Source organism: Delphinus delphis, chromosome 4 (assembly GCF_949987515.2).
Source record: "Delphinus delphis chromosome 4, mDelDel1.2, whole genome shotgun sequence".
NCBI classification, from domain to species: domain Eukaryota; kingdom Metazoa; phylum Chordata; class Mammalia; order Artiodactyla; family Delphinidae; genus Delphinus; species Delphinus delphis.
In genome coordinates this window covers 119,192,774-119,208,879 of record NC_082686.1, presented here as the reverse complement: position 1 = coordinate 119,208,879, position 16,106 = coordinate 119,192,774, and the positions used below count along the sequence as shown (strand labels likewise).

General features: G+C 37.8%; 1 protein-coding gene across 1 annotated transcript in view; it reads left to right on the top strand.

Annotated features, from left to right (window-relative positions):
* The first annotated feature begins 343 nt into the window (after window positions 1-343).
* Window positions 344-16,106, top strand: part of ATR (ATR serine/threonine kinase) — a 103,213-nt gene continuing 87,450 nt past the window's right edge. The window contains exons 1-6 of the mRNA XM_060011368.1: window positions 344-520; window positions 9,492-9,583; window positions 10,717-10,866; window positions 12,310-13,187; window positions 13,999-14,177; window positions 14,795-14,986. Of these exons, the coding sequence (XP_059867351.1) occupies window positions 462-520; window positions 9,492-9,583; window positions 10,717-10,866; window positions 12,310-13,187; window positions 13,999-14,177; window positions 14,795-14,986 (1,550 nt within the window). The 5' untranslated portion in view covers window positions 344-461. The remainder of the gene's footprint in view (window positions 521-9,491; window positions 9,584-10,716; window positions 10,867-12,309; window positions 13,188-13,998; window positions 14,178-14,794; window positions 14,987-16,106) is intronic.

Genomic DNA, 16,106 nt, shown 5'->3' with positions numbered 1-16,106 from the left:
GACCTGCGGTCTAATCCTGGGCCTTTAGTTGCTGAATTGTCTCAGTCTTCACATTTGTGATGCGAGGCGTTCTGCGCTGGTGCCCACCACTCCCCTTTCCTCCCCAGATCCAGGGGTCTGTCTTATCTGAGCCGCTCAGGCTGGGAGTGAGTGACAAGAGCAGGACCGCAAAAAACCAAAACTCTCGCGAATCTCGCCTGCCGAGCTTTCCCGGCTCAGAACGCCCCCAACGCTGGAAATTTGACCGGAGCGCACCCCGCCCTTGCCCCGCCCCTTGCCCCGCCCCCTCAAGTCCTACGCGGAAAAGAACTCTGGCCTGGAGAGCGGATCGGCCGCGGCTTCCGGGAGGAGTTTTGGGCCCTGCGAGCCCCCGTCGGGCGCCGCGCTTTTTCACCAGAGAGAGCTGAGGAGACGCCAGGAGCCCGCCTCGGCGTGGTTGAAGAGTGCCTCGCGTCCTCACCATGGGCGAGCATGGCCTGGAGCTGGCGTCTATGATCCCGGCCCTGCGGGAGCTGGGCAGGTAGGGCCGGGCCGGCGTCTCACGTGCTCTCCCTTCCCAGCCACGCACGTCCCGGCTCCGATCCCCTAACCCAGGCCGCGGCCCTTGTGGAGATGCTCCTCCGCTGACTTGAGCGCTTCTCCCTCAGAGAGGCCGTTGAAAGGACGCGGGGCGTCGCCGCAAACCTGCGGGTTGCGGATCCGAGGGGAGGGGTAGTCGGCTGGCCCCACTTTACCTCAGCGGCGCCGGGGAGCTCGTCCCTCTCCCTCCCCCCCTCAAACCCCAGGGGGATTGCCTCCGCAGCGGGAGGGAAAGGTCCCTTCCGAACACTTTCTGGTCACTTTCCTACATTCATTTGCTTCTTGAAAGCCTCTTTCCTTACATGGAGTACTTGACGCATGGACTTTCCTTAGTTTCTGTGCTTTATGATCGCTGGTGGAGGGATTGATTTTTACCTTTACGTTTTGACCCAAAACTACCCTCGGAAGAAAAATCACTAGTTCTGATTTCTGTCAAGGAAGGCCAGTTGCTAGGAAAAGTTCGTTTCTAAGTGAAACCATATGCTATTCTGGAGATGGGACCCCTTTCATATCGATCATCCAGTCCTCAATCCGTTATTTTAGTCAGAAACCCCAGGGATCGGCCACAAAATCCACAGAATATAAATGTGCACAGAGTATTGCCAACATTTGAAGATAATGTTCCATTTGCAAAAGCTCTTTTTTTTTTTTTTCCTTTCTGTAAACCCAAGAGTAAAATCGTGTAAACCAGTATTCTGCCCGAAGAGAGTAGGTAGATGTTGATGGCTGCTGCCCCCATTCAGGACACACACAGCCTTTCCTAAACCTGACCTAAAGACGAGAAGGCAGGGTTTTTGTTCGTTTGCTTTTTTAAAAAAAAAATATTTGTAACCCACTGTGAACAGAAAATAAGTGAGCTTGTACCACTGCTGCAGTTGAACTATCAATTGGAATAGTTGCTTTCCGATTTCTTGAACTGGTTGGAAACTTAGCACACAGCCACAGCTGACGTTAAGCCCATGGGATATTTAATTCCCTTTCTTTTTGCAGTGCAGTTGTGTGTCCATCTCCACTTGTTGACCGTACAGAGACACTGACATTTAGTCTTCCTCGATTACATACATAAGAGGATATAAATGAAGGGACCATACTTGTCTTAACTGAATCATCATATTGTTGTGTGTATGATTTTTTTCCGCTTTGTATGAATGTTGCAAGCATACTTGTGTTAACATTTTGTAAAGTAACATCTACCTTTCTAAAAGAAGATGAAGGCAAGTGTTCATATAGGAAGTTGATGTACAGATTTCATCTTTCAGGCTCGATGTGAAGCTCAGTGTACTTTTCCCACCTTGCTTTAATATAGAATTTGCTGATTAGTACTTCTCTTCCCTTTTCTTTCTTTCTCTGTGATACTTGTTAGTAAAAATAATAGGATCTTGGATTTATTTTTAGTCGCTTTCATCAACAGAGCTTATAGTTACCTTTCACTCATTTGTAGCCATTCTAAGAGATGGAATAGAAAAACTGACCCGTAGTGAATTGTCTGATAATAGTTTTTACTTGTCATGACTTTTTCATTGCAACTGCTTCATTCAAGCTTATTCAGTCTCACAGTATCTCCATGATATAGAATGGAGCAAATATTATCACTGTTTATTAAGAATCAGAGTCACAGAAATTGAAGTACCAAAGTCAGAGAGATAGCAGTTAGTATTAGAGCTGGGTTTCAGATTCAAGCCATCAAGACCTTGTCTCCTCAGTTGTTGTTTTTTTTTTCTTCATTGACCATGGCAATTAGATTTCTGAAAAAAGTAAGATGTTACTGTTTTAATGTGTGGGCTCTTCTTCCTCTGTCTCTCAGGGATAAATTTTGCTTCAGTGTTTTATTCTGTTAGCACTCTTTTCTCTGCCTAGTCTCTCTGGGTGATCTCATCCACTCTTCCTGCCTTCAACTACCACCTGCTATTTGATGACTCCAAATCTGTGTCTCCAAGCTATGTTTCTTTCATATAGAACCATATATGCAACTGTATACTGGCAGACTATGTTAGTATAACCCATTTGTTCCCTGGGTGTCCTATATGCAGTTAAGACTCAATATATCCAATTTAAATTCTCTGCATATCCCAAGCGGTTTTTTTTTTTTTTTTTTTTTTTTTACGGTACGCGGGCCTCTCACTGTTGTGGTCTCTCCCGTTGCGGAGCACAGGCTCCAGACGCGCAGGCTCAGCGGCCACGGCTCGCGGGCCCAGCCGCTCCGCGGCATGTGGGATCCTCCCGGACCGGGGCACGAACCCACGTCCCCTGCATCGGCAGGCGGACTCTCAACAACTGCGCCACCAGGGAAGCCCGCAAGCGGTTTTTCTTTTTGGTTTTTTTTTTTTAATTCCTCTTATTCACTGAGGTAGGGATATCTCAGTAAATGATACCGTGTTCACTTTTCTTTCCAGACTGGAAATCTAGGAATCATTCTTGACTCTGTATGTGCTTTCGGGCTATATCATTAGTCCTCTTTCAATCTTCACTCTCTTCCTCAGTAACTTTGTCTAGTCCCATAACTTAAAATACCATCTATATGCTGATAACTCCCAAATTTATCACTCTAGCCCAGAGATATATATTAGGTTGCTTACTCAACATCTATACTCAGAAATGAAAATTAACATATCCAAAGCAGAACTGCTGATTTGTTGTCCTTAAACCTGTTCCTTCCCCAGCTTATTGTAAATGTAGGAACCAAAAGCCTAAGAATTATCCTTGATTTTTTTTTTTTTCCCTTACCCCTTAATAATCCATCAGCAAGTCCTGTCAACTGTACCTTTAAAAACACTTTTTGGGCTTCCCTGGTGGCGCAGTGGTTGAGAGTCTGCCTGCCCATGCAGGGGACACGGGTTCGTGACCCGGTCCGGGAAGATCCCACATGCCGCGGAGCGGCTGGGCCTGTGAGCCATGGCCGCTGAGCCTGCACGTCCGGACCCTGTGCTCCGCAATGGGAGAGGCCACAACAGTGAGAGGCCCACGTACTGCAAAAAAAAAAAAAAACACTTTTCACCATCTCCACTGCTATCACCAAAATTTCTTATCTGGACTATTACAGTAACCTCTCAGCTGATCTTTCCATTTCCACTTTTACCCACTTACAGTGGATTTCCCACTTAGCAACCAAAGTGATTTTTACAACTATAAATCATATTGTAGATTATATAATATTACTCCCCTGCTCAGAATCTTCCTTTGGTTTTCCAACATACTTAGAATAAAATCCAAATTCCTTCCCAGGGCCTCTAAGGTCTGCCATAATCTGGCCTCTGCCTACCTCTGACCTCATGGCCTTGCTCATCCTGCCTACCTCATCCCTCCCTTGCTCACTCTACTCCAATGACATTCGCTTTATTTTTTTTTAATACACCAAGATCATTCCTGCCGTCATTCCTTTGCACTCGTTTCTTCTCTCTGAACACTGGCTAGTTCCATTCAGTTGTCATTTCCAAGAACCTTCTCTGACCTTCCTGTTTAAAATTACTTTGTAATCACAAGATCTTTTCCAACAGTGATAGTTGCCATTAAAATGTTAAATGGGAAATGAGAGGGAGATGAGGGGCTGGGGAGCAGCAACATTAGCCACTAGAGGAGGTTTGGATGGTGAGAAGAAGCCAGTCATGTGAAACTGGGAGGAGAAGTGTCTGAGATGGAATAGAAAATACAAAGATCTCTAGGTGGGAATGAGGCTACTTTTTAAAGAGGAGGAAGAAGCCTGGAACATAGGGAGCAAAGATGGGAGTAGTATTAAGGATGGAAGAGTAGGCAGAGGCCAGATCCTTTAGCACTTTATAGGGCAGAATGAGGAATTAGATTTTATTTTAAGTTCAGTGGGAAGCCATTGGGGTGTTTTAAACAGAGAAATAACATAATTGAATTCATGTTTTAGAAACATGTTTAACCTTCACTCACCTGCTTAGAACCCTTCAGCACAAAATTCAAACTCGTTAGTCCTTTGCGCTTTGACCTTATCTTCCCTCTTCAGCTTCATTTCCTCCCTGTTCTTTGGCCATGTAGAACCTCTGACAGTTTCTAGAGCAGCTTATGTTCTTGTTCCTGACCCTTTGCACATGTTGTTTCCTCTGCTGGAATACTCACCTTCCTTCCCTTATTTTACCTGCCTAGCCCCCTAGGGACTCAGCTTTGTGTCACCTCCTCCAGGGAGCCTTGACTGATAGGTCCTGCTCAGGGCTGAGTGTCCCTCTTACGTTCTATCTTGGCTCTATTAACACTTAACCATGCTGTGTTAAAACTGCCTGCTTACTTTTTTGTCCTTTAAACTACGAATTCTTTTAGGGCAGATATATGGTACCTTGGTTTTCCTGGCGTTTGATACTTACCCCACGGGAGGTTTTCAAGTGTTTGTTAAATGTATCCAAACTTTATGTGATAAATTACCACCCAAATGTTACTGTATACTTTTGAAAAAGTATACCCTCTTAGCTCAGTTCCAAGGTAGAGGTTGCAAAATAAGAAATCCTTACTCTTCCTTGAATTTCTTTATTCTGATAATACATCTAATAAATGACAATCACTTCAAGTTTAAAAAACTGATTTTTAAAAATTATGCAAATGAAATATGAATGCATAACCTTCTTTACAGAGTTACTTTATAGGAAACTCTGACCACCAGCCACAATCCTGGTTCCTCTCCACCACAAACCTCCTCATTAACATTCTTAAATGACACTTGTCAAATTACACTTGGTTTATGACAAAATCTCCTGACTTTGTCTAAAACAATTCATGTTATCTTGTAATTTCAGACTTAAAATTTTTTTTGTTATATTTAAATCTGTGATGTCCTATAACCTACTATGGACACCAGCCAAATGTTGCCACTGAGCGTTTCACATGTGGCTAATCTAAACTGAGATGTGCTCTAAATGTAAGATACTGGGTTTCAAAGACTTAATTACCACCCCCCTCCAAAAGGAATGTAAACAATGTCATTAATAATTTTTATATTATTACATGTTCAGATAATATTTCGGATATATTATTGGGATTAAAATTGCCTGTTTCTTTTTACATTCTTAATGTCATTGACTACTAGAAAATTTAAAACTACACATGTGGCTTGCATTGTATTTCTATTGGTCAGTGCTGGTTTAAATAAGATAAGAAACACAAATGTTTTCTCTTTCATGTATAAATACAACTACTTGTTCTTTGATTCTGTACACCTAGAGTTTATATTACTTGCAAATATTTATTAACTTCAGTAACTTAGTTGTTTTCTATCAAGCAAGACACAGTTCTAGGTGTGGTATAGGCGATGCAAAGGGAAGTGAAACACATTTTCTCTCCTGCAGGAGCTTATGGTCTAGTGGTGCTGCAGGAATTCATAGAGAAATAAAACATAGTCTCCACCTCTAGGAGCCTATGGTCTAGTGGCAGAGAACAGGTAGATAGATATTCCACAGGTCCGAAAAAGTTTATACATTAAGGATGAAGGAGACACAAGATGCAGAAAGATTCTTATGAACCGTTCATTCATTCAGCAAAATTTTTTGGAGTGTTTACTATGTACCAGGACCATTTCCATCATGGCAGTTATTAGCTGTAGATGCCTTGGATCCTGTACGTAATCAATTAGGATTGGACTTTGTGATTGAATAATCAAGAAAATAATTAACCTCATTTTTTCTTTTAGCATTGTTTAAGTGGGAAAACATGTACATTTATAGTACTATGTGGATGTTATAAGTTGTTATTTATATGAAATACATAATTTTATTTTGTGTAAATAACCAGATTACCTACTATATCCTCAGCTGTTTTGTCAGTAGAAGTGATGGAGTGAGCTAATCATTTATACACAACTTTCCATGAATCCTCTCTGCAGAGCTAGTTATTTCCTGCTTTGGGTGTATATGACACCTGATTAAAATTATTTGTGTGCTTTCTTACCCTCTCCCCAGTGACTTCCTTGAAGCAGGGCATCTGGTTTTATTTGTGTTTTGAATTTATTGTATTATTAAAGTCTGTACTCATCCTTTCCTCCTGTATTAATAAATATATATTAATGATTGTCATTAGGATTAATGATAATCATCCTGTCCAAGGATTATCTCTTTACTTATACATGGTCCCAGGAAGGAAAGCCAAATTTCAAGAATCAATTGTTCAAGTCTTTCCATCTTAAGGGAAACGAAACAAAACCCTCTTGACCTCATATATTCCTTTAGTTACCACTGACTCCCAATTCTTCTCTTCATTCCATGGTCAAGCTTTAGAGAGAGCATGCTATTCTCAATATTCACATTTCATCTGTTTTTCACCCTTTGCAATCTGGCTTCTGCCTTTATCTCTACACTAAAACTTTAAAATCCAAAGGACATAAAAAAATTAACTCAAAATGAATCAAAGACCTAAATGTGAAACTATAAAACTCTTAGAAGAGAACTCTTAGGGGAAAAGCTTCCCGACATTGGATTCGGCAGTAACTTCTTGGCTATGACACCAAAAGCGTGACAGCGTATGAAAAAATAGATCAAATTTAAAATTAAAAATTATCAAAATTTAAAACTTTTGTGCAGCAAAGGACAGTATCAACAGAGTGAAAAGACAACCTATGGAATGAAAGTAAATGTTTGCAAGTCATATATCTGATAAGGAGTTAATATCCCCAAAATATTAAGAACTACAGCCCAGTATCAACAACAAAAAGCAACCTGATTTAAAAATGAGGAAAGGGTCAATAGAGTATGAGACTCTCAAAAATGAGGAAAGGACTTAAATAGACTTTCTCCAAAGAAGAAAGACAAATGGGCAAAAAGCACATGAAAAAATGTTCAACATCCCTAATTATTAGGGGATTGTGAATCAAAAGTACAATGAGATACCATTGCAGACCCATGAGGATGGCTGCTATTTTAAAACAACAACAACAAAACCAACAAGTGTTGGTGAGGATAAGGAAAAATTGGAACTTTGTAAGTTGTTGGTAGCAATGTAAAATGGTGCAGCTACCGTGGAAGCAGTATGGCAGTATCTCAAAAAACTAAACATGGAAGTACCATATGATCTTGCATTTCCACTTCTAGGTATACACCCAAAATAATTGAAAGGGACTGAAACAGATACTTGTACACCCATGTTCATAGAGGCATTAGTTACAGTAGCCAAAAGGTGGAAGCAATCCAAGTGTCTATGGAAACATGGATAGATAAATAAATGTGGTATAAACACAGTAGAATATTATCTAGCCTTAAAGAGGAAGGAAATCCTGACACGTTACAACATGGATGAACTGTGAAGATGTATGCTAAGTGAAATAAGTCAGTCACAAGAGGACAAATATAGGATTCAACGTGTAGATGTAAGTAGTCAAATTCATAGAGACAGAATTGTCGGCGGGGGAATGGGGAGGTATTGTTTAATGAGTAGAGTTTCACTTTGGGAAGATGAAAAAGTTCTGGAGAGGGATGGTGGTGATGGTGTAGGATAATGTGAATGTACTTAATGCCACAGAACTGTACACTTAAAAATGGTTAAAATGGTAAATTTTATGTTAAGTGTATTTTACCATAATAAAAAAATATATCCAAAGGACATTTTAACAAACTAGTTTTATTTGATTGTGTGGAACACTCCCTCCTTAAAATTCTAACCTCCTTGGATTCTAGAACACATCTCTCATTGTTTTTCTTTCTGTTTCTCTGGCCCTTTCCTTTTCTCCTCGTGCCTCTACTAACCTTAACTTTGGGTTCTCTCTGGCTTTCTTATTATTTATTACATTTGCGTTCATATCCAAGGCTTCCACTACTACTAGCTCTAATAGTGGTAGATTATATAATCTCTGTAAGCACCAGTCTCCACATATGCAAATTAGGGTCTAATATCCCTATCTTATTTCTTGTGAAATATGAAATAATACAATGTGTTTAGCCTTGCTTGTTATGTAATATTATATATCGATAAGTTAATCTATATCTCTAGGCTAGGACTTGAGGTCTAGAACTGTAATTCCAAAAATCTTTTGGACATTCCACTTAGTTGTTCCCTTGAGACCTTAAACTCAGTATTTCTAAAACTGAATTTTTTTTCTTCCCGTATGTGTGCTTCCACCTGTGTTAACTGTTTGGGTGAATGGCCTCATAATCCAGCCTGGATAGAGGGCTAGATTGATTTATCAGTCTCCTCCATTAAACTGTCGTCTTTCACCTTCCCAACAGTAGCTTCTGATGTGTTGTGTGGCGCATTATAGGTACTCAGTAAATGTTTGTTGATTACACGAATAACTGTATGATTCCTCATTATGTGGTGGAACACAGGCTTTCTATTATTATGTTCTATTCCTTGGTTATTTACACAAATCATGGAACTCGAGTTCATTCAGGATTCTAGGATACTCTTCCTCTGCTTAATTATTGTATCTCCTTTTAATATTTTTTTTTTTTTTTTTTTTTTAACGGTACACGGGCCTCTCACTGCTGTGGCCTCTCCCGTTGCGGAGCACAGGCTCCGGACGCGCAGGCTCAGCGGCCATGGCTCACGGGCCCAGCCGCTCCGCGGCATGTGGGATCCTCCAGGACCGGGGCACAAACCCGCGTCCCCTGCATTGGCAGGTGGACTCTCAACCACTGCACCACCAGGGAGGCCCTATCGCCTTTTAATATTATTTTTTCCTGATTGTTCTTAAGACTCAATATGTGTATTTTTCCCTAACATTTATTGAATTTTTATTGTGGAAAGTTTCAAACTTACAATAAAAGAGAAAATGGGGCTTCCCTGGTGGCGCAGTGGTTGAGAGTCCATATTGCGCAGGGCAGGTCTAGAGTTTGCAGACTGGATACTTTGCAGAAGAATACTATCAGTGTCAACATTAAAACTAAGCACATTTGATAAGTTCAACTTTAGAGAATTTTTTACAAATGACATTGTGAGTCCCTTTAAGGGTTAATAACATTTTATTTGTATTTTAGTTCCAGTCCAGAGGAATATAATACTGTTGTACAGAAGCCAAGACAAATTCTTTGTCAGTTCATTGACCGAATACTTACAGATGTAAATGTTGGTAAGAAACAATTATTTCTGATATAAATTTTATAACTTAAATTGTTTTCTTTTCCGTGTATACACATTATACTAGCATTTTTCTCCATATAATTTTAGATATATAGTTAGTGTTTATGTTAGTTACTATTTTCAAGCAAGTTCTTTACAATATTACTTGTTACATAATGTGATTTAGGCCTAATGTGATTTAGGCTTTTAAAGTAATTCTGTTTTCCTCTTTGTTATCTAGATTTTCTGCTGCTTGCTATGAGTTCTTCTTTGATATATGATATTATTATAGGTAAAAATATTTGGCCAGTTCTGTTTTAGCTAGTTCTTGTGTCAGTGGTTGAGAAACAGCAAATGCCATTAAAAAAAAACTCTTTAAATAAGGGTTGGCACCTTTGTCTATGGGAGGTAATAAGATTCTGTGAGTTGTCGAATCAACTATTTCCTGTTTGTGGCAATCTAAAAGACAAATATTACCAACTTGGCAAGATGGTGTCATATGTGTCATGTCTGTTAAAATTACGTGGAAGGGATAATACAGAGTGGCATTTGGCTCATGGTTTATAAATTTAATTCCAAATTTGACACAGATTTCATGACTTAACAATAGTCATTTAGCCTTTCTTTTTCAATCAGTAAAATTATACGTTCCTGAAAAATAACAAATGACTACTGAATACTTGCAGGATGTGTTTTCATATGGTACTCCATCTGTTTAGACCACTTGTCCTTACCCTGTCTGTTTGACCAACTCCTCATCATCTAGGAATCAACTCCTTCAGGCATATTCCCAGACACTTGTTTCCTCTTTTGTAGATTAGTGCAGTTAACATATAATGACTAGTTTATTTGTCTGACTCCCTCACCTGATTTTGAGGGTTTTTTAATCCTCAGATTTTCACACAGTGCCAGGCGTATTGTAGGCCTATAGCATATGTTTGGTGAATGGATATATAACAGATGAATACATGTGATTATTAAACATTTAAAATTAGAAAGATAGGATTGTAGTGTGTTTTTAGCCCCATCGGTTTATCATGAGCACTGTGTTGGACATAATTCTTGTCACCGAAGTTTAGTTTCTTAAAAGCACTGCCATTTAATTTGTCATGACTCTTTAAAATGAATCTTTTATTGTTTTAGTTGCTCTAGAACTTGTAAAGAAGACTGACTCTCAGCCAACCTCTGTGATGTTGCTTGATTTCATCCAGCATATCATGAAGTCCTCCCCACTTATGTTTGTAAATGTGAATGGAAGCCATGGACAAAATGAGGCCAAAGGCAGTTGTATTGGTAAGTCCTGCTGTTTGTGCATTCATTTTCAATTTCTTCTATGATTTCTACCCTCTTCTGCTCTTCTGAAATATAACATTATAAATATAACAATATACACATTGTTACACATATTTTTGTCAAATTTGGTATAAACTGAGGGAGCAAAATGGTAATGGTTAGTTTTATTTCATGCATCCTTATTGTTTTCTTTTATTATGAACTAGGTACCCAGAATGGAGTGGAAGTAATTGAATATGTTCATATGCCATTGAAAACTTTAGAAGTTTTCTTTTTTCTGATTTTGGTAATCTCTTTCTTCTAGATCAGGCGTTAGCAAACCATGGCCCACAGGCTGGCCGCCTGTTTCTGTGAACAAGTTTTATTGGAACACAGCCATGATCATTCGTTTACTTATTGTCTGCAACTACTTCAAAGGCAACACTGAGTAGTGGACATGGAGATCATATGGCCCTCAAGCCTAAAATGCTACTTTTGTCTCTTTATTGGCTTCCTCATAAAGAGGTGTAAAGCACATAGCTTTTTCTTTTTCTGTACAATGCATAGAGTATTTAAAAAATTTTTTGCTTGAATTTAAGACTCAACTTTGATAGTATGTCCTCTCAAAAGTCTTTTCTGACCATTACTGACTGCCTACTCTAGGACTGGCTTAGTTGCTCTCTTTATGCTGTTAGTATAGGGTGTTCTATATTTCTTCTATCATAGTAGTTTTTAAACTATATTATAAATATCTGTTTGTCTAATATTCTTTGCTACACTGATTTTTAAAAAACAGGTTATAACCCATTTAGTGGGTATTGAAGATGAAATATAATTGACTAGAAAATATCATAGTACATTGCATGTAATAAGTACATGCAATGTACATGTAATAAGTACATGAAACTTTTGTTTCACATATTTAAATTTTAAAAATATGCATATGTATACTGGGTTGTGATATAAAATATGTCTCTTAGTTGCAGTTAAGAAGTTCGAGAAACTATATTATAGGATTCAGGAGGACAGGACTATGACTGATTTGTTCTTATGCATCTGAGACAGAGTCACTACTCAATAATATTTGTTGAAGGAGTGATAATTACTATTTATTGAGCCTTTATTTAACTTGAGGCACTATGCTGAGATTTCAAATATATTATCTTACTTGATCAGGGTAGCATATAAAGTAGGTGTCATTATTCCCCTTTCATAGATGAAGTTACAGAAGTTTAGAGAAATGAAAAGTTCACACGACTGATAAGTGGAGAGCTAGGAACTTGTCTGACACCAAAATTGGTATTCTAAATTATTATAATATGTTTCCATTGTGTAGGGAATGTTTTAGACTATTTTGTTAGTGAAGTTTACACTTTAAAAATAAATCATCAAGCATTTAGCAAATTGATTGGCACTCTGATGTATTTATTTATTTAATATCTTTTTTGTTTGTTTATTTCAAAGAATTCAGTAACTGGATCATAACAAGACTTCTACGGATTGCAGCAACTCCATCCTGTCACATGTTACACAAAAAAATCTGTGAAGTCATCTGCTCATTATTATTTCTTTTTAAAAGCAAGAGTCCTGCCATTTTTGGAGTACTGACGAAGGAATTATTATATCTTTTTGAAGATTTGATTTACCTCCACGAAAGAGATGCAACGGGACACTTTGTGGAATGGCCAGTGGTAGTTAGCCGATTTTTAAGTCAATTAGATGAACATGTAGGGTATTTACAACCAGCTCCTTTGCAGTTCATGAACATGCAAAATTTAGAGTTTGTCGAAGTCACTTTATTAACGGTTCTTATTCGTATTATTGCAATTGTGTTTTTTAGAAGGCAAGAACTCTTACTTTGGCGGATAGTTTGTGTTCTGCTAGAGTATGGTAGTCCAAAAGTTAAATCCTTAGCAATTAGCCTTTTAACTGAACTCTTTGAGCTTGGAGGACTACCGGCACAACCAGCCAGCACTTTTTTCAGCTCATTTTTGGAATTATTAAAACACCTTGTAGAAATGGATGCTGACCAATTGAAACTCTATGAAGAGCCATTGTCAAAGCTGATAAAGACACTATTCCCCTTTGAAGCAGAAGCTTATAGAAATGTTGAGCCTGTCTATTTAAATATGCTGCTAGAAAAACTCTGTGTCATGTTTGAAGATGGTGTGCTTATGCAGCTTAAGTCTGATTTGCTAAAAGCAGCTTTGTGCCATTTACTGCAGTATTTCCTTAGATATGTGCCAGCTGGGTATGAATCTGCTTTACAAGTCAGGAAGGTTCACGTGAGAAATATTTGTAGAGCTCTTGTGGATGTGCTTGGAGTTCAGGTAGATGCAGAGGTAAGTCATTTGTAAGGTTACTTGTTAAGCATGTAATTTGTTCTTAATTTAAGTGTATGCATATATGCAAGATTAATAATGAGAAAATAAAATATCTTTAATAATGTACATTCAGAATGGGATGATTTTCATAATCTATTGTGGCTTCCTATTATGGATTTTTAATTTGATTTTAGAAACATTTGTGCACTACATTGGTAATGAACTGCCAATGGAGTTTTAAAGTAGAGTTTGTGAAGTGTAAACATGTTCGTTGCATTATTAATTAAAAAGGAGCCAGTTATCAACTTCATTGCAAAAACTTTGAGCACTCGCATAGATTTTTCTTTGACAGGTTATAATCAGTCACTTCTAGAAAACCTATGGGTATATAGTACTAGTCATGCCAAATTATGCCTTTTTTTTCTATTTGGACTGTGGGAGACACTACAATAAGATATACAATAAATTGATTAAATATTTTAGTTTATTTTATCTGTAAGTCTTGCTAGATTTGTAGTATAAAAGAAGTTAGTAATTCCCTTGTAGAATTTTTCTTTGTGTCATTTTGGTTTAGGGAAAAACAGGTTATAGAGAGAAGGATTTGTCTTAGGCCTTCTAAGACTATAGACCATAGTTCTAGATATAGAACTATACATATGTCAATGTATAGACTGAAATAATATAGATTAACTTAGGTTTTTGTTTGTCTGATGAGACTCTGAAAATAATTTACCTTATTTGACATCTTACTACCTAATGCATTTTTGCTATGAATAATATAAACTTATTTTCTAAGAATTAGTTTTTTAAATTATTTTTGCTTTCTCAGTATTTGTTGGGCCCACTTTATGCAGCCTTAAAAATGGAAAGTATGGAAATCATTGAGGAGGTTCAGTGCCAAATTCAACAGGAAAACCTCAGCAGTAATAGCGATGGACTGTCACCCAAAAGGCGTCGACTCAGCTCATCTCTTAACTCTTCCAAAAGAGCACCAAAACAGACAGAGGAGTATGACCTTCATTCAGTTTGTATTTAGCCACTTAATAAAACTTTAGTCACTTAAAAATCATTTTTACGTAAGTGCTTTGACTTAAATACACAAAGAACATTTGTTCTTTCTATAGGTAGTCAAAGGAATGCTTAAAATATCTTAATAGTGCTTGTAGTCTATTCTAGTATAAGAGATTTCATGGCTAAATATGGTTACTTAAAAGACTTTTTAAGTCTTTACTTGCCTAATTTAACTTTTTAATACATGAAAAATCTCTGAGACTTTACATCTATAAGCAATTTAAAAAATGTTAACAAACTATTTTTTTGTAATGTAGCCAAAGAATTCCCATGCTTCAGCCAACTATAAAAGTTGTTTTAAATTTCAATAGTTGTAGGGTCCCTGGCAGTCCAGTGGTTAGGACTCGGCGCTTTCACTGCCGGGGCCCAGGTTCAGTCCCTGATTGGGGAACTAAGATCCCAGAAGCCGCACAGTGTGGCCAAAAAAAAAAAAAAATTTCAGTAGTTGCCATTACATGCTATCTTTTGTTTTAAATATTTTTCATATGTGAGCAAAATTATGTAAGTTCATATGAATATGAATATCTTTATACTCTGGTTATAATTAATTACAGAACTAAACATGTGGATATGAACAAAAAGAGCATATTATGGAGTGCACTGATACAGAAGGCTGAGTCCCTTCAGGTTTTCCTTGAATTCAATAACCTGAAGAATCCTGTTATTGAGACTTTAGAAGGAATCGCTGTCATCCTACAACTGACTGCTCTGTGTACTGTTCATTGTTCTCATCAAAACATGGACTGGTAAAACAACTTGTATTTTCTGGGTGGGTTTTGTGTAATAAATTTGAATTTATTGTTTTAGAAGACCTCTTTATTCACTTGATTTTTGTGACCTTAGAACACAAACATTTCAGTGAAATAGAAACTTTTTTTTTGAGCACCTGCTAAATGCCAGATACTGTGTTAGGTACTGTACATATCTTATTTAATCTTTACAACAGTTCTGTGAATGAAGTAAATGCTATCATGTCCACTTTACACACTAGAAATTGAGGCTCAGAGAAATTGAGGCTCGTTTTTGTCTGAAGCCTAAACTAACTTTCCTGGGCAGAAAAGTAGAACACATTTTTATACAACTCAGAAGCCAGTGCTCTTCTAGCCAAACGTTTCGTCAAGAGAACTTTGCCCTTTGATCATAAAAGTAGGAATTTAAAACTCGTTAGAGGTATATTTTCAGTTTAGCATTCTTAATATAGGCTAATTATCAGAAGAAACAAAGTGTGAACCCCCTCTGAATATTTAGTCTTATTTTTACTTCCACATTATAGACCAACACTCCTGGTTAATTTTTTACATAATCATTTATTCTGTATTTTCTGACTCTTAACTAGCTAATACAAAGTTATGAAGGAGATTTTAAAGAAACTATATTAATTCAGATTGCATTAAATTTGGAATTTGAGATAACTTGAAGGAATAGCTAATTAGGTTGAAGTCTGCCTTTCTCATATAATTAAGAAACGGTTTACACAGGCGTATCTTCTGTTATTTTAAAGCCTGGTGGTGTCACATTTAGGTATCATAGATTAGCTTTACCAAATCCTGAGTGATTTAGGCATAAAGGGATTAAACAAAATAATAATGATACATTCATTAATATGCACATTTACTTTGAATTAGTTTAAAGTTATAGGTTAGTTTCATACTCACAATTTTTTTAAATTAGTTTATTTATATTTGGCTGCATTGGGTCTTCTGCTGCGCACAGGCTTTCTCTAGTTACAGCGAGCCAGGGCTACTCTTCCTTGCGGTGCGCAGACTTCTCATTGCAGTGGCTTCTCTTGTTGCGGAGCACAGGCTCTAGGCGCGTGGCCTTCAGTAGTTGTGGCATGTGGGCTCAATAGTTGTGGCTTGAGAACTC